This window comes from Danaus plexippus, chromosome 30 (assembly GCF_018135715.1).
Source record: "Danaus plexippus chromosome 30, MEX_DaPlex, whole genome shotgun sequence".
Lineage (NCBI taxonomy): Eukaryota > Metazoa > Arthropoda > Insecta > Lepidoptera > Nymphalidae > Danaus > Danaus plexippus.
The window spans coordinates 752590-773035 of record NC_083557.1 but is presented as its reverse complement, the minus strand read 5'-3'; the positions used below and the strand labels follow the sequence as shown (position 1 = coordinate 773035).

The 20446-nt window shown below is 31.5% G+C and overlaps 1 protein-coding gene across 2 annotated transcripts in view; it reads right to left on the bottom strand.

Annotated features, from left to right (window-relative positions):
- LOC116776633 (scavenger receptor class B member 1) overlaps positions 1-20446 on the bottom strand; it is a 50168-nt gene that overhangs the window by 6715 nt on the left and 23007 nt on the right. The window contains exons 1-4 of one of the 2 annotated variants that reach the window (XM_061525583.1): positions 14799-14944; positions 10557-10648; positions 5035-5195; positions 3859-4000 (exon numbers count right to left, since the gene is read on the bottom strand). In XM_061525583.1, the coding sequence (XP_061381567.1) occupies positions 3859-4000; positions 5035-5195; positions 10557-10648; positions 14799-14850 (447 nt within the window). In that variant the 5' untranslated portion in view covers positions 14851-14944. Of the gene's footprint in view, positions 1-3858; positions 4001-5034; positions 5196-10556; positions 10649-14798; positions 14945-20446 lie in introns of those variants that run through there. The other variant, XM_061525582.1, reaches the window with a different exon arrangement.

The following is a 20446-nucleotide window of genomic DNA, read 5'->3' as shown; positions in this document are numbered from 1 at the left end:
TTTATATATATATATATTTCTGCTTTAGAGTCGCTAGTCATATAGTTCATTGTACTAACGCGTGAGTGTTTCAACAAGTGTCTTATGTGTCCATAAAATTATTACAATACGGGATAGTGGGGGTTGTTCCATTTATACGAATGCATGTTCGTCTGTCTCACATTATCTAATCAACCGAATTTCGTTAATCTTATAAAATTAAATTTTTACTTATACCAATATTAACTAGACTGATGTTTTGAATTGTTTGACCAACTTTAAGATAGATGTAATGCTTTGAGCTATTTTAACAACAAGCTTAGTACGAGTTTGTATGGTCACACTACGTACGGAGCGTTAACAGTATTCCGTTCCCAAATCTTCGCAAACAGTATTAACGTAGATTATTAAGCGGGAAACGAGAAACTCTATGTTGATGTGCGATAATTTTAACTCGTGTCAAGTACATTAAGACGACTGCAGAATACTGTTCAGGTTTCAAGAAAATATAGTAAGCATATAAATAAAAATACCCCATGGGTTCGTCATGGCTACCCACCTTAGTACTCATTAGGAATTCACGACTTAACCGTCGCACGTGTGTGAATGCACGTTATAACCCGTGCCTCTGGGATATCTCGGAAACTTTTTGCTTATACGGAGTACGCGTCGTGACTACGTAGTGAGCGTCACAGCTTTTGATTCGTAAATCCTCTCATATTATAGTATCAACGTGGAATTGAATGGAAAACGTGAGACGCTTCGTGTGTGTTACGTTTCAAACTTGTGGTAGGCACAGAGGAGATAGAGGATCGCGAATTTTATAGACTAGCATGTTGCGAATACTAAATTAATTATTTTTGTTAGATTTTAGTCTAAATCGTTTTTAATGGAACTTCGTATACGAGTAAAAGGGACATTAGGAGAAGTTAAAGTTATTATTTGGCGTTAAATTAAAAAAATAAGTAGATTTAAAGCAAAGCAATGTAATCATTTAAATTTAAATATATATACATATATATAACCTTTTATAATTTCATTATCAAGTCTAGTCCAGGCTTACAGTCGATTGCACAGGCACTAACTGTCCATTTCCGCTTCGCATATTCTCTGTGCGGCTGAGTTTCCAAGAAATGTTAAGTACACGTTGGAGAGGTTGGAACTGTGATGGGGTTATCACTTTAGGTTATCTACATTTAGGAATTTAGTGATAAAAAAAAAAACGATTACATGTTATTCGTGACAAAACCTTGATACCGTTAGTATTTAGTTTGGTCGTCTAGACTCGTATTAAGGGTATACGTATTTTAAATAAAGTTACTGCTTACACCTTATTTAAGCATAAGCATAATCTATGCATATTTAAGTAGAATTTTACTAAAAAATTTTGCTCCTAAAATAGCTTATGATTTCTTTAAAGTTTCATCAATATCAGAAAGTTATTTTTATGGTAAATATTATCTTTCAATTATTTTAAAATATTAAGTAGAAAAACTTTCCATTTAGGCTTAACCTGGAAAATAGTTTACCTGATATTTATAACTCCTAAATTTCATGTCATACATGGAAATTTCTGTTACATTTGATGAAAATAATTCCAGTCTAGACTAAGTCTAGACCGATATTTTACCTAAACAAGATTAAAATTTCATCAAGACTAGATTTGAACCAGATTAAGATTGGACCGACATTTACCCAAACTAGATTAAAAGTTTGTCGGGACCAGACTTGAACTAGACTAAGACTAGGCCGAGTCCAGACTGAGACTAGACCAAAAATTTATTCCGAAACAAAGTATAGTGTGCACCGTTCCTTACGTGTATCTAGTGCAGTCGATGCCTTGAAAAACCTCTGATGGCACACTCCATTTAGCTCTGAATTGATTAAAGGTCGAGAAAGTTACGTTTGATGTGATCGTGTACGATTGCAATTTTAATATGAATTGCAATATTGTTTATATGCAATTAATAAATGAGACTTACAATAGAAAAGGTCTTGATACGGTTTACAAATCTATTAAAATAATATAAGAAAATTACTGATATGTTTATATTGAGTTGATTTTTACTATAAGGACCTGGACCTGGAGCTAGTTTTAGTCATTAATATATAACGTCCAATATATAAGATAATTTAAGTGATAGTCTTAAGATTATTTATAAATCATACGTATAGCAAAGTCCATATAAATAACTGATTGCAATCTATTCACTTTAAGTATGCAAATGTTTGAGGAAAAAATATTGTGTCGGGAGATTCCGATGTGGCCGGCTATGAGGCTTCGTGTATTAATTCGGTGATAAAATTACTTGATTAGTTAATGAGGACCATTATATATAAGACATAAATGTTTTGTTAATCAAAATATTATTCGTATCAACCCATCTAGATAAATAATTTTCATAGAAAATATAAAATTATATTGTTACGAAGATTTTTGTAACGAATTTTTTAAAAATATATAACAGTTAATCAAATTATCTAGTACCCTTACCACATGTTCGCATCTTCAAAGTAAATACGGTGACTATTTATGTAAAAACTAGAAACCGTCTGTTTGTTGTGTATACGAATATTTAACAAGGTTGCCAAAGAATGTATTCAATAGAAATAATAATTTTCCACAATATATATATATATATACATACACTTGAATTGAAAAATTTCCGAGTAGATCCAGATAGTTAAATAAAGACGGATATTTTACAAGTGAAAGTTCGTGATACTTACGGATCGGTAGCTATCGTTGAATCGTAATGGGATTCACGAACCATCGTTTTTTTTTTTTAAATTTAACCGACTTTCATGTAAATAGGTTATTTGTGAATGACGTCATTCGTATACCTCTAGCGGCTTTCACGAAAAGTGTATCATTCTAATACACTTGGTGTAGATTACGTAATTTTTTTTCTTTCTATATAATTATCCTTATGTATGAAGATTTTATAGGATTTTGTACATAACACATATATATATATATATACATAAACTATAAGCCCTTATATACCTAACGTCAATATGTTTGATAACAATTTCATATTAAAACAATTTAATATATAATAATAAATGATAAAAATTAAAACGCGGAAATTATTTTTTTACGAAAATATATAAAATATATGACCTTCGTTAAATAAATAAAAAACTGTCTTCCTGGTAGACTCGTACGCCTTGGAATCGGCCTCTGTTGGCTGTACCTTAGACTGTTTGCGAAGTATTGACGAAGCGACCGCTGACTGGACCGATTTTGATGAAGTAATTCTCAAATTACAATCATTAGAGATAAGTATCGCTAGTTTTAGAGTTCGCCTATAGCTGATGAGTAAGAGTAATTTAAATATTGTATTTGATGTCGTCGTGGTGACCTGGAGGTCAAAGGCCCGCGTCTCATACGTGAGGGCGCGGGTTCGAAACCTGGCAAGTACCGACGTGATCTTTTCCGAGTCATGCGTACTTTCTAAGACTATTCAGACACCACTGACTGACGGTGAAGGAAAACATCGTTAGGAAACCTGGTCTTATTATATCAAATTATAAGAAAGAAATCGCGAACCCGTCTTTAATTTTATGAACTTTAATTTAACCCAATTTTATGAAACTATTCATTCTTCTTGAAAGCCTTTCAGTGTGTATGAAAGTTTGTGGCCCTATCACTTAAAATATACTAAGCATATTTGGATAAAACTTTCATATAATCTAGATCATACATCAGAATAACACACGGTACATAAATTATCCCTTAAATATGTGTAGTTCACATATACAAATCATAAGAGCTATGTCGTTTAAAGCCGTGACACACACGGTAGATGGCGCTGGTTACTATTAAACATATAGCAGGCGAGGTCAAGTTAAACAGTCAATGAAATTATAACTCACCAACATAGGAATATTTGGCACAACGACCGAGTCGTCGTCAGGACCGGAGCTCAGTTCCGGCATGAAGGTGTACGTCCTCCTGTAGTGGAAGCTGAGGGTCCCGTTCTCATTGTCCGTTATATTCACCTTCTCCCACTCTTCGCTGATGGACAGGAAACCATGAATTAATGGCTAATCGAATACTCAGGATTTGATTAAATAGTTTCCTTATTACAAATATTTCAGGTAAAAACATTTTAATATAAAAGTTACGTTAAGCTGATGAAGTATATAATGAAAATATAAACATCTGTAACATCTGGAACCGAAGCTGACCTCTGGAATGACACTTTCATTACTCCATCTATTGAGGACACGATAGCTCAGTTTGTAACCTGACTGTAATGTATTTGGTCGTTTCAGGTACGAACTCTGATTATTAAAGTATTAACTCATTAGTGTTATATATTGGTTCAATGTATTTTAATTCCGTGTTACACGTAACAGTACAGTTAAAATTACTTAACTTCAATAAGGTTTATAAATGACCTCGTTTTATTTGTGTATTAGTTAAGTTAACCGTTACAGTTACAGTAACTGTATCAATTATTTGGATGGTTAAAAATGTTAATTTATTTTAATTGTTATTATTTAAATTGAGGTTAATTTTAGGTTTTAAACAAGGCTTCTCTTTTCTATTTTATTATTATTTTTTTTAACTAAAATAATAGTACTAATAGCTTTTTTTTATCTGTGACATAATTTTATTACTATCTAATAATATAATATTGAGTTACGATAATGAGTTTTATTGAGTGTACAGTAACGGTATAAGTTTGTGTGTCGTAGAATTTGAAGATTATTTTATATAGATAATAGACACTCGTGATTTTTTTCTAATTTGTGTATACAATACATCAACATTAAGATTAAATGTTTTATTTTAAGCACAAAATCTAGTTTTGGGTTTTATATTTGACGAGTGTTTTAAAGAGTTAAAAAATTACTGAATTCTTTATATATATAATGATATTTACAAAACATCAGGCGATTTCTGCCAAATCCTTCCATAGTCATGCAAGTTAAATGCTGTCGTTGGAATAATTGTGACTTTAATTTACGCTAACATAAAATTAATGTAAAATTTTGTAAAGGTTGGACTTAGAACTAAAAGTAAATGAAAAGTTCAATACTTACGAGTAGACGTAGGGTCCGAGTTCGTCTAGGATCGGCTTGGAACCGTTGTTCAAGAACTCATCGGCGTTGGTCACGTTGTAAACATACACGCGGATAAACGGACGAACCGGGGGCCGAGCCCACCACTCGAAGGTCATCGAGCCGGGGCGAAGCACTAGCTCCTGAACCAGAATATAAGAATCACTTTAGTATCGAAAGATATCAGAGGAAGAACACACGTAGGAATAGAAAATAATTCTATAGCGGCCGTACCATCTTCGGCCTGATGAAGACTATCGCCTAAATTTATTCAAACCGTAAAAAAAACCAAATGATATCTTTATACAACTCCAATCCAAATGAATAATATTATTTTACAACATATTTCAATTTTATTTTATTGTCCAAATTAATTGAGCAATCATAGAAACAGCAGGCCAAAGATTTTCGTTCTGATGTTACATTTAAACACATGCATGCGAGGTAAAACATAACTTCGTTTGTTCTTCAACAATTAACCGATTGCAAACATCTGTTTATTTGACCAACATCAAAAAAATATATATTCGTTCCCTTTGTAAATCACCCGGAAAACAGTAGACCCATATGAAAAAACTTGGCATATAGTTTAGACGATTTAGACAATCGACGTTTCGGCGAGAGGAACCGCGGGCAAAGGGTAGTTTAAATCTGACTTTTAATTTGCATACAATCATAGTTTACTCTAATTACAATGCATAATAACGTTTTCCTTATATTTTTATCCTCATATAAAAACACTATTGATTAGAAATAAATATATTTACAGTAAAATACATTAGCTTTATTATTTTAAAACGCATAAAACATTTTACTTATATTTCGAGACTAACAAAAAAAGGATTTCTTTATAAAACTGTCAAGTGCTGCCATCTTGGTATGAAATTTAAATATATGTGGGTAGTTTTACAAGCGAAATCAGTTGATTTTTTATGAAAAGCGCCATCTGTTATCAATCTATGTATTTCAATAAAACATCACACAGGCTCATTGATAGTTTTATTATAATTTCATTGTGTGCTATCTCAACGTAAATCAGATCCGGTGACCGAGTTCACACGACAAATTCATAACAGAGCGTTGCGAAGGTTGTTTGAGATTAATCTCGGCTGTACATAGACTTGGAGGCTGTCTGGAAAATCTAAATCTATAGAAGCTACGACACGATCTTGTAAGAGATATAGCAGTATTTGGTAAGCAGTTCTGATTGTACACGTAAACGTCAATTACTGTTGGTCTATATATATATATATTTTTTTTTTTTGAAAACATTTATTGAAAACATAAAAACTGTCAGTGTGAAGTCTTTAACGCGAACACGTGATAGGCATACAGTTATAATATAAAAAAAATAACCTACAACTAACTGCAAAGTTATTTCAACGTGCTAATCTCATGGAAACACCATGCTCGTAGACAGACGTCAGTTAAATCTGAACCTAGTGTTATTTATGCAATACTCGTTGCGGCCAAACTATTAGTAAGTGGGTTAAGGCAAACCGCTCAGTAACGAACTTTCCATTGAGACAATGATAAAATTAGTTATAAGCCTGTGAGGCAGCAACTAATATTATAATACATACACATACATCAAAAATAAATTAATAAAAATAAAAATATTTACATCCCATTGATGTATAAAGAAAATGAAATAGAATATTTCACATACGAGTACGCTATACATGTTTACATAGCGTTGTGAACTGACAGAAACTTTTTAGGTAATGCATATTATAATATATACAAATATGTTACAACTAGTTACAATTTAACCGACACCGTAATTGAGGTAAATGTTTTGCCATTATTATTTTTGAGTTCGTCTCAAATGCTATATACTTATACTGAGCTTATTTAAAAAAATTAGTTATTTGAAATTCTATATAGATGTGCTCCGTCTAAAAGACTATGTTCAAATTTAAATATTTATCTTGTAATGTGCTGACATTAGCACGTATGTACGCCTATATCGCAATTCACTTAAGTATCGATTTATATATGAAAAACGCCACACTGTCCGTGTTGAGTTGAAATAAACTCATAGTAAAGATAGCCGTCAAAAGATAAATATTGTCAGTACAAGTTTGCAGTCACGCTTCATACGAGCGTTCAACGTTTCCTCATCAATAACTCACGTCAATACTGTTATTTGAGATGATTTATGAATAAAACTAACAAACTTTTGGTAAGTCACATCAAACATGTGTTAAGCGTACAGATATTTTACGTTCATAATGTTATAGTTGCTATAAAATGTTTAGAGGCGTTGCTATATTATTGTCTATAGAGAACTATCAATATTTACATTCCTCTGTATGAGATAATATAATTTGTGCCCTCTAATTTAACTATACTCTATCCCTTGTTGTATATATATCACAGTTAAGCGAGATATTTCTTTTATTTCACAAAATAAAACTATTATGATTTTTCATTGATTGTTCGTTTCCAAATTTGGTTAGGTAGAGAGAGGAGCTTGGACGCTGGAGGTGAGCGTTTGACGCGTGTTAGATATGGGCCCCTTAAACCTACACCTGGGTCGCAAGTCCCAGGCAATGTTGAAGCTCCTCTCCCTGCAACGATGGACCCGGCACCCGAACGTGAATCCATGGAATGACGACAAGTTTCGTTTCTTCGTCACGTTAAATTCATATAAAAAGATACATTTTCATTTTATAACAAAAATGTAAAAAACAAAATGTTAAAAAATTATCAAAAACCATAAAAAATAAAATATTATGATTACATAAATATCCTTGTGATTAAAATAAAATTTTAAATAGTGATAAAATTACTAATTACGAAGAAAAAATAAAAACATTTAAATGTCATTTATCAATTAAAAAAGATTACTGCAAACTGTGAGTCATGTCGTAAAGATATATTGTTATCGTGACGCAAAAACAATTATATTTTAAACGGTTCGTTATACTGAGACAAATAATAATTTAAAATAGACAAACAATTGTTAAAGTTGCAAGAAATATATATTTTTTTCGCACTCTCTAGTAGCAATTACTAAACCGATTTTCATAAGACTTTGTGATAGTATCGTTCATTGGAATGATAGATAAATAAATAATCAATCAGAAATTTACTACAAAAAAAAATGTACTGTGCTCGAAGGTCCTCATCGCGGAAGAAGTGAAAATTCGTAATGTTAGAATGCAAACAGGAAGGGGTAGCAGTTGATTTTTAAGGAATTTTTATTGTTTATTTAAGACAAACTTTATTAACATTGCTTACAAGTCACTATTTATTGCTCGCACGAGTTCGAGCGCCCCGCATTCCCTCTCGCTCTGACATTTTTTATCCCCCCCAGATGCGTCAGACATTTAACGCAACCTCGTTGGTTTAACGCAACCTCGCATAAGAAGTTTCACTTCAAAAAATTATAAAAAAAATATATATATATTTTATTTGAACCCGGGATCGTTGGTGTGTGGAAGCTCGTAACAAACTGAGCCATCGCGTCCTCCATACATACATAATATAAATATGACACACACTATCATTTAAATAATGTAAGCCAGTGAAAGTCGCGCCGCTGTTGCTACACTCACAGACGTTGCTAAATACTCACTTTTAAACATTCACTCCAACAGCTACGGTCAGCAGAAATCATCAATAAATAAATACATATATATATATGTATTTGTCATTGAAAATACACCTTATATATGCAATATTAACTTAACAAATATATACCCCCTTTGCTCCATATACATATATATTACCACGGAAGCTTTTAAGTCGTTAGATAATTTTATACATATATGTATATTGTTTAAAATTTTAAGTCATATGATAAAATTAATTTATATTAAAAATAATTTTTGTACAAATTTTTTCTGCTATCTCTACTTACGTCACAAATGATGTAACATACGCGAGGCTGGTTGTTATTTAATGTAATGAAGTGATGGACAAACTTACAAACGTCTTATGTACACCTTATATATATATATATATATATATATATATATATATATATAAATCATTAAATACATTAATAGTACAGTACCAGTCGGAATTCAAGCCCGGGACACTACACGTCAATGTACGACAGACGAAATAATTTTATCATTACTATATATGAATATAAATTTATTGTTTTTTTAATATTAAGAATCGACTAAAATTATTACGATGAATAATAAATCGAGTGATGACGAAATAAAAAAAAAATCGTGTAACTCTCATTTTGATGTAGAGATAGCATAATATATAAGTAAATAATTACACTGTAATATAATATAGAGGTAATATATTTCTACATAATAATTAATATATTAGAAGTAATTATATTTAAATCAACCAACCATCTATGTTTCTTAAAAAGATTAAAATTTATAACACAGACAGACAGACGTACTTAATAAAAAAAATCTAAATTCCTGCTCGCTATGTATATTTTAGATTTCAATTATATTTTGGTTTTAAGTTTTTAGTTGAAAAAAATCCTATTTTAGGATAAAAGACGTAACGTTCCCAGATCACAAGACATACACACAGATGAGTATTGTTTTAGTATAATAATATTTATTTTGCTGACCGTACGTGAACACGAGTGTTTCTTTGACCACTTTTACCAAAAAATTTGGTTATGTCACGTGACACACTTTTCACTTTCCACATCCGCGATTCTCTGGAGTTACTATATGTATATACATACGTATATATATATATATATATATAAACATATACCACCTTTGTTGTTATGGGATAATTTAAGAAATTACGGCTGATATTTTAATATGAATAAGCTGACTTTATCAAATACGGTTCAGCATTATCATTAGCTGACAAACATACACACATTACGTCACCGACTTTAATAAAATATAGGGCATAGTATACCTTAATTATTATCGTACGCTCATAAGTTATTTTAACTGGGAACACAAGTAGACAGCTGATCTGATTAACCAAGATTAATTGGTGATCTGATGATGGAGAGGTTCAAGAAGAGTTTTAATGAGAATATTATGGAAATCGTATAGAGAACGATGCGACAGAAAATTAAGAAATCGTTGGCGGTAGACAACAAACAACAAGACTAACCGAGAGACACTTTCATCTCCTCTGTCCGAGATCACGGTTGCTGTAAAGTAACCGAAACGTCGAGATCGTGTAGATATGAAATAGTTAAAACGCTCAGTTTCCGAAAATAATAGTTTCATTAAAATGTTTACACGCAAAAAACTCAGATATTGGTTAAGTAGAGAGAGGAGCTTGGACGGTGGAGGAGAGCGTTTAACGCGCGTTAGTTAGGGGCCCCTTAAACCTACATCTGGGACGCAAGTCCCAGGCGCTGTTGAAGCTCCTCTGCCTGCAACATGGACCCGGCACCCGAACGTCAATCCATGGAATGATTACAGGTTTAGTCTCATAGAAGACGCATAATCAATATGATGATATTTAAAGTATTATTTCCAGCATTCCAGTGTTGTGATACCGGAGATAAATCTGTATTTATAAGTAACATTAAGAGGAAAACTCACATGATCTATCAGCATTCGTACCCAGCTGCTGAAGAATATGGCGCAGATGATGCCCAGAAGCAGCAGCACTACAGCAGAAGCCAGCACAAACCCTGCCACAAAAAAATACAGATATAATCAAGGATATATATGGAAGTTTAAGACTCAGTTATCCGTCCGTTTGTCCCGGACTGCATCTCATAAACCGTGATAGATTAATCTTTTCGCAGATTTTGTAGTTCTGCCAATGAATGCTTTAGGAAACTCCTAAACAACAAGTGCGCTGGTTTAAAAATGTATTTACAGCTAACAGTACGAAATAATCCGGCCGTCATTCCAACTTTAATTTGACCGGTCACGATCTTTACAAATAAAAAAAAATCGTTTAATTAAATTTATAATTTCATTAAAAAAAAACAACGAAATTAAAGAAATCTCTTGATTTAGGCAACCGCATAGAAATATTTAAGCCAGAATTATGTAAAAACGAGATCTAAAAACGAATTGTGCCAAAGACCTTGAGCGTTACGAGATAGCAGACTCCGAAATTATTGCATTTCCTTAGTTGTTTAGCATCAGATATAACACACAGATTAACATTTAAAATGTCATCAGAAAAAATACATACTTTTGTTACACGTTTCCCTGTTTCGTGAAATTTTTTTTAAATTAAAACTTTTTCAATAAAAAAAAAAATTTTTTTTTGTTCATCAATCAGGATATATTTTAGGAATCTTAACTGTATTAACTTCGTACCATTACAATAACATTAAGAATAATTCGCATGTATGTATGTATGTGTTACGGAATAATACAGAAATACTTAGAAGGCGATAAAAAACTTATAACATATTTTCTCAATACAGCGAAATTAATCTTCAAACGCAGACGCGTCACGCAGTTAGTATGTGGATTATTAAAAAAATACATATATATATATATATAAATTATATATGACAAGTTACTTTGAAGACAACGAATTTTATTTAGCAAGTTCAATGACCTCCAGATGACTTTCGTGGTGTCAAACATTGTGTATTGAACCGGCCTTTGTATTAAATTTTAATTTCAAAATCCTTAAACAGAGATCGAAATTAAATTATACATTATAAGCATACATTCTCATTTACCATAAATTTTTTAATAAAAAAAAAATATTTAATAATGAAAGCCTATTAATGACGTCATTAATATATATATATATATATATTATATCTTGATGCAAGGTTTAATGTGTTGTAACGATGCCTACGAAATATCTATAGTCTTCCAAATCACGTAAACAACAACTTTGTGATATCAATTTTAATCTGATTGTCGCTATTCCTCTATTTCGACAGCATAGAGTTTAATCAAAATCGATTCAGAACTTTTCTCAATACGAATCTCGGAATCGAGATATTGGCTATCAAATTAAACATATTTTTAGGGTAGTTTTAAACTGCATACTTCATGATAATATCAAAAATAAAGATAGTTACACACACATGCAAGTATTATGCGCTAGTGCATAATACGCATTACAGACCCATGCATAAGCATGCATATCTTAAAACTTATTTGTAATAGAAAAACACAAAGTAATTTAAGGTATTGATAAGCCTATAAAAAATACATTCCAATAATATAAAACATAACACACCGCTTCGCAGACGGTTAAACGGTTTCAGCCATCGGCTGTGTATTATATACTTTAAGGAATTAGAAATAAAGTTCAAAACTTCTCGAACTGATGTTTTTTTAGACTTTTTTTCTTATTCGTATCTCTCTTATTCAAATATAATCATAAAAAATTAACAAATAATATATCTGAGATCTGTGTCATTACCATACGTTCGCGTCGTGACTACAAACGGGCTGTTTGACGTTTCTCATTCAATACTACGTTAATGCTGTAATGTTAGAATAATGAACGAAAATTGTAACTGTTGCGTGTGCTGTGACGCTCGTTTCGTGTAAACTCAGACTGTCGGGTTTATACCGCTGTTCTGATACTATTATTTACTAAGATTCATCATCATCAGCCTCTCGGTGCCCACTGCTGGGTACAGCCTCTCCTAACATGGAGAAGGTTAGAGCATTAATCACCACGCTTGTTCAAGGCGGATTGGCGATTTCAAACTTATAAATTGATATCATAAGTCCAGGTTTCCTCACGATGTTCTCCCTCACCGTCCGTCAGTGGTGTCTAAATACTCTTAGAAAGTACATATGACTCGGCTAAATCACATTGGTACTTGCCAGGTATCGAACCCGCACCCTCGTGCACGAAGGCGGTTTTATTAATGTACTATAAACTTTCCGTGTATAGTTCAAAGTCGCAAACTGGTGGTAAGTATAAAACTACTATTTCCATGTATCTGCGAGTCGTGTTGATTCAATTCGATATTGTTAGACAGACATAATTTCAAAACATTCATGTTTGTTTGAGTACGTCCGTGTTATACAAGGGATCGACTTTACGCCACCGATTCCGTAAATATTTTAACTAGCTCGCTTTCCAGGATTCACTTACATACGTATGTATGTTTGGCTTATGTTCCTCGTAAGCGGATTAACGGTAACTTTAGATAATTATATGCATAGCCAATGTAAATATATACATATATATTTATTTATATTTCGTAATAAAAGAATTAAAAATAAATTACTTTTGTATTTAACGAACACTATTTTAGAATTGTTTCCAAAAAATTTATATGAAAAAATAATCACAATCCTCTATCCAGTGGAAAAACATCTTGAAAAGTAGAAGGAATGTCTAGTACAGTTTTGTACTAACTAACTAACTCAGTCAGAGCGATTGCATTAAAGGTGTACCTCAAACGATAACCGGTTAGTGAACACAGCTGATTGCTGGGAGCCTAAATACCATGAAGATAAATAATTCTATTCATAAATAATATATATATATATATATATAGAGAGAGAGAGAGAGAGAGAGAGAGGCAGAGAGAGAGAGAGAGAGTTTTGTGAATTCAAATAATATAACATTTTGATATCGTAATTCGATCAAGAACAAAGAAAACAATGAAACCGCAAAACAAAGACTTGTATAAAAAAAATAATAATATTACAATTTGTCCGACTTTAAATTTAGAAAGTTATGCTATTTAACTATTATTTGCGAATTCATTTCTGAAAATTATATCTTTAAAATACATTTACCTAGTATGAATCACTGTCTAACTTAATGTGTTGTATGTTAAAATAAAATAAATAATATATATATATATATATATATATATATATATATATATATATATATAGTAAATAACATTATATACAATAAAGTATATATTAATTAAGTTTATTAATATCTCTGTTACTCTTAATTAATATAACAAAAGGCATTGTTATAAATTAACGTTTATACCTAAATTATGTTTTGTTCGCGTGCTCAGAGATTTATGTCTCTTCACGGTACGATCTCCCGAACATTTGCTCAGAAGACTCGTTCACCAGCTACACGATAGCAATATAATTATTACTATAATGAACCGATTTTATTATTATTTATATGTATATAAGGAAAACCAAAGCTATTTTAAATGTTTATCAAATGTATATATGTACTTATATATAAAACGCGATTATTGAACCGTCTATTTTAAAAAGTAAAAACTATATATAATCATATATATATACATATATATAAAATAACAATTTTTTTTAAAGGTAATACACAAAAAATTACCATAGTTTTCGAGTTATGACAACAAATAAACATACAAATTACGTTCGTTTTAACAATAGTGATACGATCGTGATTCGTCAAAAGGATCGCGACTGACAAAAAAAAAATTAACTTTAATTTAGTACAACACAATTGTTTTATACGAGATTAAACCAAGGACGTTAAATTTAACTGGCGTTTCGGACCTGTTACGGTTAGCGTGTAATCTGAGCACAGACAGACATACATACATACATATATAAACAATATCAAGGTGTCGTAAAAACGATTATAATTTTCGCTGATTTTTATTGGAAATTCTAATCGGCAGTTAAATCACGTACTGCACGAGATAGCAACGCTCGCTGAAGGTCGTTCTGAACCGTGTTTACCGACTGCGAAAAGGTGGTAATGGTATTAGGTAAAGATATAATATATGAACAAAGACGGGATGTGAGCTTAACATATATATATATACACAACATCCTGTTTGAATCATCCAGGTGTTAAATGCCTAGAATATCTACAAACCGTGTAACAACACAAGTGACAAACATACACACAAACAAAAAAAACACGTAACTCACTTATAAACCTATTGTCCTTCACATAACCGATAGATCTCTTTAAATTCACCATGTTATTTTTCCTATGCAAGCTTTATCTACGACTTTCCTTCTATAACATTAACAGAGTACTGAGTACATTTTCTTTCGGCTGCCCGAGAGTGACTGGTCAGTTCGAGCGAGTTACAGCGCCGTTGCAGCAAATTTTTTTTTTTTTTTTTTTTTCATTTAATCTTACGCAAAGACATTACAAATGTTGGTCGCGTTGAGCATTATTTCACCTGCTGTTCATTTATTTATATCTATACTAGTTGAATACCCTGACTAGGGCTATGCTTGAACGTTACATCAGTTGATGGTAGGTGGTGAGGCAGTATACGGTAAACACTAGCTCCAAAGAGTCACAGAGGCTGGTTATTTAAGTCTCGAGATATTTCTCAGCCTTATAAGATCTCGCATATACCTAATGATCAAAGTAAACATAATCTTCACGTTTATAAAACTGTTGTTTACGAAGTACGAATAAAACACATCACGATTTAAGACGTCTAAAATAAAATTACACGCTTCTTGTTGAAAACGAGCAACACCGAATGAAATAACTAGTGCAAGATTTTATTTTAGAAACGAAATGAGATCCGTTGCGTTAAATACCATTTATTAAAATTCTCGTTACGCATGAGCCATGACATCGCGGGAAATAAAACTGTCTATCCGACATCGAATGAGGTGGGTTGTGTTTTCGGCGATGCGTATGTTATCATTTATAAATGTTTATCCGTCTGTATATATTTGGGAATGCGAATACAATGTTTTCTTGTTAATATATTCCTTAAACGGAAATATAGTCATCGAAAGTAATTTATCTATTGCTACATTGTTAGGTGCTCGTTATGGTAAAATTAGATTAAATTTTTTTTGTATATATTTGTCATGGATCGCGGTTTCAAGAGTTTTAAGGCTTTTGTTTTAAGGTCAGTGATTTGTTTGGGCAAAAATTGCCGTAACAGCTTCTAATGATTTGGGTCACGGATCATCGATGGGTTTCGATAGTGTTTCGTTTAGAATGGAAGCATTGCTCAAGAAAAAAAATTTTAATGCAGTATGTTTACTATTAGTTTGAAGTTTTTTATACGTTGATACTCGCACATGATAGTATCAACGTAGGTATACACATAAAACATCACATATATATAAATCTACGGTATGTGTGTATGTCTTTGAGGGACTTTTTTTGTATGTACCTACTTGTGTGACGCCCATATGATTTAGATTCACAAATCATCCCGGCAGATGGCGCTGTAGTCTGCATGTAGGTTACTATATGTATTGTTTTAAAACATTATACATTTCTCTAAACCCAACTCATGTTCACGGACGAAGTCGCGTGCCAAAACTAGCATACATATATTGATGATGATCCTTTCAAACACTTGATTTTTCTTATACTATTTCATACAAATCATCAACTAAGTGCCACTAGCCGTCCATCCTTAAAAACTAGTCTAGCTCTCAAACAATACACTAAACTGTCAATAGATGGCGCCATTTAGAAATGTTATTAAACAGAATGACCTCCGTGAGCATAACAAATATTATACAAGAAAAATCCAATCAATTAAATAAACTACGTAGAATATATGTATATAAATACTTTAATTTCTAAAATTCTGGTATAAAAAAGAAACATTATGTATTTATCGTAAAGTTGTGTATTGATAACCGATAATAACCTTGGCTGGTAGTTCTCGCTTAACATAACCTACATTAAATTACAATTTGCATATCTAATGAAAATAAAAAAATTTAGCATACACAGGAGGCTGGAGATGACAGAGTATATAGCTGGACTGGAACATAAAATACAAAATATATTGAATGATAATTTGAAAAAAAAATATATAAAATTAAAAATCAAACATATGTATAAAAAATATATTATTACCGGACCCCAACAAGTCGCGAGGCGTTCCGCGGTAAGCGTCTCTTTAAATATTTGCCGAGCCCACGTCATCTCTTACCGAGAAGTATATTTCCTGCGGCATTGTGTGAGATCTTGTTTTTACCGTGGCCATTGTATTGATCATTATTTTTACATTTAATAATTAATTGCGATCATCTGTTCGTCTGTGTATCTATTAATGTGCATGCTTGGTACGTTTATCTTAGTATGTTATGTACTGTTTGACCGGTATGAGTTTGACCGATGCGATCAATTTTTGACCACACGGGTTCACGTCTGACCGACGTGTTTCTGTTTGACTAGTATGAGTGTCTGCGGGAGCAGTATAGGATTGTGTTTGATATTTGGTAAGTACGAGTTTCTGTTTGATCGACATGAGTTATTTTTTGACTGTAGGTACTAGTCCCGTCTGTTTGATCAATATGAGTTTATGTTTGACCGGCATGTGTTACTGTTTGACCGTATGGCTTACTGTCTGACCTGTTTGAACAAATGATTTTCTATTTGATCAGAAGAACATTCCTTTGTCTCATTGTAGTTTTTATCGAAAATCATTTCTAGCCTAGATTTAATAATTGATTGATTGATTTTGTACATGCATTTTTTTGTCAATATAGAGCCTCTTCCTGTGTCTCAAACCAAACATCATCAGAGTAAGTCGAAACGACCGTCAGCAGCAAATTTATTACTTTGTCACAATCATTTGCTGTCTGTAAAATATTTACGTTACTTTGTTATTTAGCAAACACTTTGTTTTACGGATAGCCTTTAAATGCTTCATTACTCTAAAGATTTAATTTAAATCAATGTGGAGCATTTGAACTATGATAGTGAAATTTAATTTCATGTATGCAGATAGACAGAATATATATATATATATATATATATATATATATACATATATATATATATATATTATTTTATTTAGTGCTTACTATAAGATTTGTCTAGTTCATACTCACCATTACTCATCACTAAAAACTGAAAACTCACCGTATTCAGTGAGAGAATTCAAACTTTTGGTAAGCAGTTAATCGTCCGTTTTTCATTGCTCTACTGACACAGAGCTCCTGTGATGTTTTTAAATCATAAAGCGTGGCGCGTTCAATATTATATAATACATATATGTGTATCTGTATGTTCAAGATTATCTCAAAAACTACACATTTTTTTCATTTTCGTTGTTGTTTAAGAATATAAATATAATTGAAATACTTCAAAAAACAATCTGTTTGAAAACCTTTGTTATTCTTCTAAAATAATCTTTGTTTTATTTCATTTGTATCCAATACTGAATTTATTTTCTTGGATTTGGATAAAAACGATCATAATTTTACGGCTTATGTTACACGCAACACATCACAGCCTGACCGCATAAATATATAATTAAAATTCCATAACCTGTTAATTAAAAAAACATAAAAACGTATATATATTAGTGTTAATAAAACTGGTAATCATATCATCTTTATATACAAAAATTAACGCCAACAAAACTTAAAATCTCGAGCATATCAGCACAAAAAAAAAATTGATTAACAAATGATTTTGTTGTTTGATGTGACATCCGGTTTTTAATACCATGGTAGGTCGTCCATCTTGAATTACTTGGTATATAAAACAAAATTTCCTATCTATTAAACATGTAGGTATGGGTTTGGACGATTTTTTCAAACCACACACACACACACACACACACCATTCGCACAAGACTGTTATATCTTATGATTTAAGTCAAAATTATTGCGATAAATCGAAAATATAAAAAAAAAGAATAAATATATATATGTATATATAAATATACATATAAACGTCTAGCTCTTGAATCACAACAAAAACAATCAAAACATTCTCGCATACATTAAATTATACAAAGTCCAAGTCGTAATTAACGTGAACAAACAAAAAAACACAACTCCGTTTACGATATATTAATAACGAACAGACGAACACACGCTAACATTGTTGTATATTATATGAAGCTGTACGATCTAGTTTCTCACCGTTCAAATTAAATTACCATCTGTTTTTCTCTACAAAATATTACTGTTCGGTCATAAAAACTCGTAGTCACATTACTTAGAGTTTGAAGTTTTCTATGAATATAAATTAATTATAATATTATCATGTATTTGAATGAAAAACGCCGCTCTGGACGTGTTAACTTTGACGATGCTGGTAAACTAAGGCACCGTTCATAAGAAGAGTTGTTTTTATGAAAAAACAGATAATTACTTTAAATTTACATTTTTATTCCATTCATAGTTATTATATTTTAGTGTAAGTTGTTGCTTTTGATGGTATAAATAAAATTAGATTGTCTATTAAGCAATAAAATGAACGCGTACTTTTAAATATATATTTGATTGAAAATATTATTAGGAAGCGAGCAAAGTCGGGACACGACCAGTATTACTGACACTACGAATCAAACGTTTATAAAAGATCAATGTAAATATCGACAAAGCTTTTAATATATATATTAAATCATAGCTTGCACACAACATACAACCGATCGTAAAAATATTAAGTTGAAAAAAAATCTCGTGTTTGAGGTCGAACGAAAAAAAAAATAAAAGGAAAAAAAATCATGTTACAGAGAAGATAAGTGATATAAGGAACCGGTATCACCGTGTTAGTATATGTGTGTGTGATGTGAAGCGGTCGTTAAGAAAAAAAACATGAATTAATACAAAAACCACTTCCCAGCACAATATTGCGTATTTTGTTATTATTATTATGTAGGAATAATTCGCTTTTATATCATATATCTACATATATTTACATGAAACTAATATTTTTCGGATGTACTACGCGTGATTTTTATTATTTAAAAAACTACACAATCCCGACGTTTCGGTTACTTTTCAGCAACCGTGATCACGGGCGGGCGAGATGTGAATGTCTGTCGGTTGGTCCTTATCATTAAATAACAAGGACCAACTGACAGACAAATATTAGTTTCATTTGAATGAACAAAACTCGCGAAAATCTTAGATCTCATTATATACATATACATATACATATATATATATATATATATATATATACTTATATGCTTTTCTATACAATATGTCAAATACACTACCGCTCAAATGTTACAGCGACTGTAAAGCAATAAGGAAGTACAAGGTTCGAGTCCACTTTTGTGGCTTTTGAAAAATATTATCTCAATTTCAATGATTATGTATATGTACTATCCTTCGAATTAATATACGTAATTAATTAACAAACAAAAAAAAATCCTCAAGGTCCGATCACGACATTCAACAGACGTGTGACATCGTTGATGTCAAATGTTGTAGTGCCCTAATAAATCGCTTCCGACGGTTTAATTTAACTGTAATGGTTAAAAAATAAAGTTAAATTAACTGATTTAAATTATGCAATATTGACTAAGTTTTAATTAAATTTCTTATGTTAGATGTGAGAGCATATTTTTTTGGTAAACATAATTTTAGAGTTTGCTGTGACGCTTGGTTGTTTGAATAAAAAGATCTTAGATTTGAATCCAACTAATTATATCTATATTTTTTTAAAAGTTTCATCGCATTCGGTTTAGACGTTTTCTTGACATCGAACGTTAAGGTAGTGTAAAGCGTTTTTTTAAAGTTTAATATTTGGGTTTGTTAGCCTAACACAATTTTGTGACACACTAAATACGAAGCGTTTCACGTTTATCACACGATGCTAAGTTAATATTATA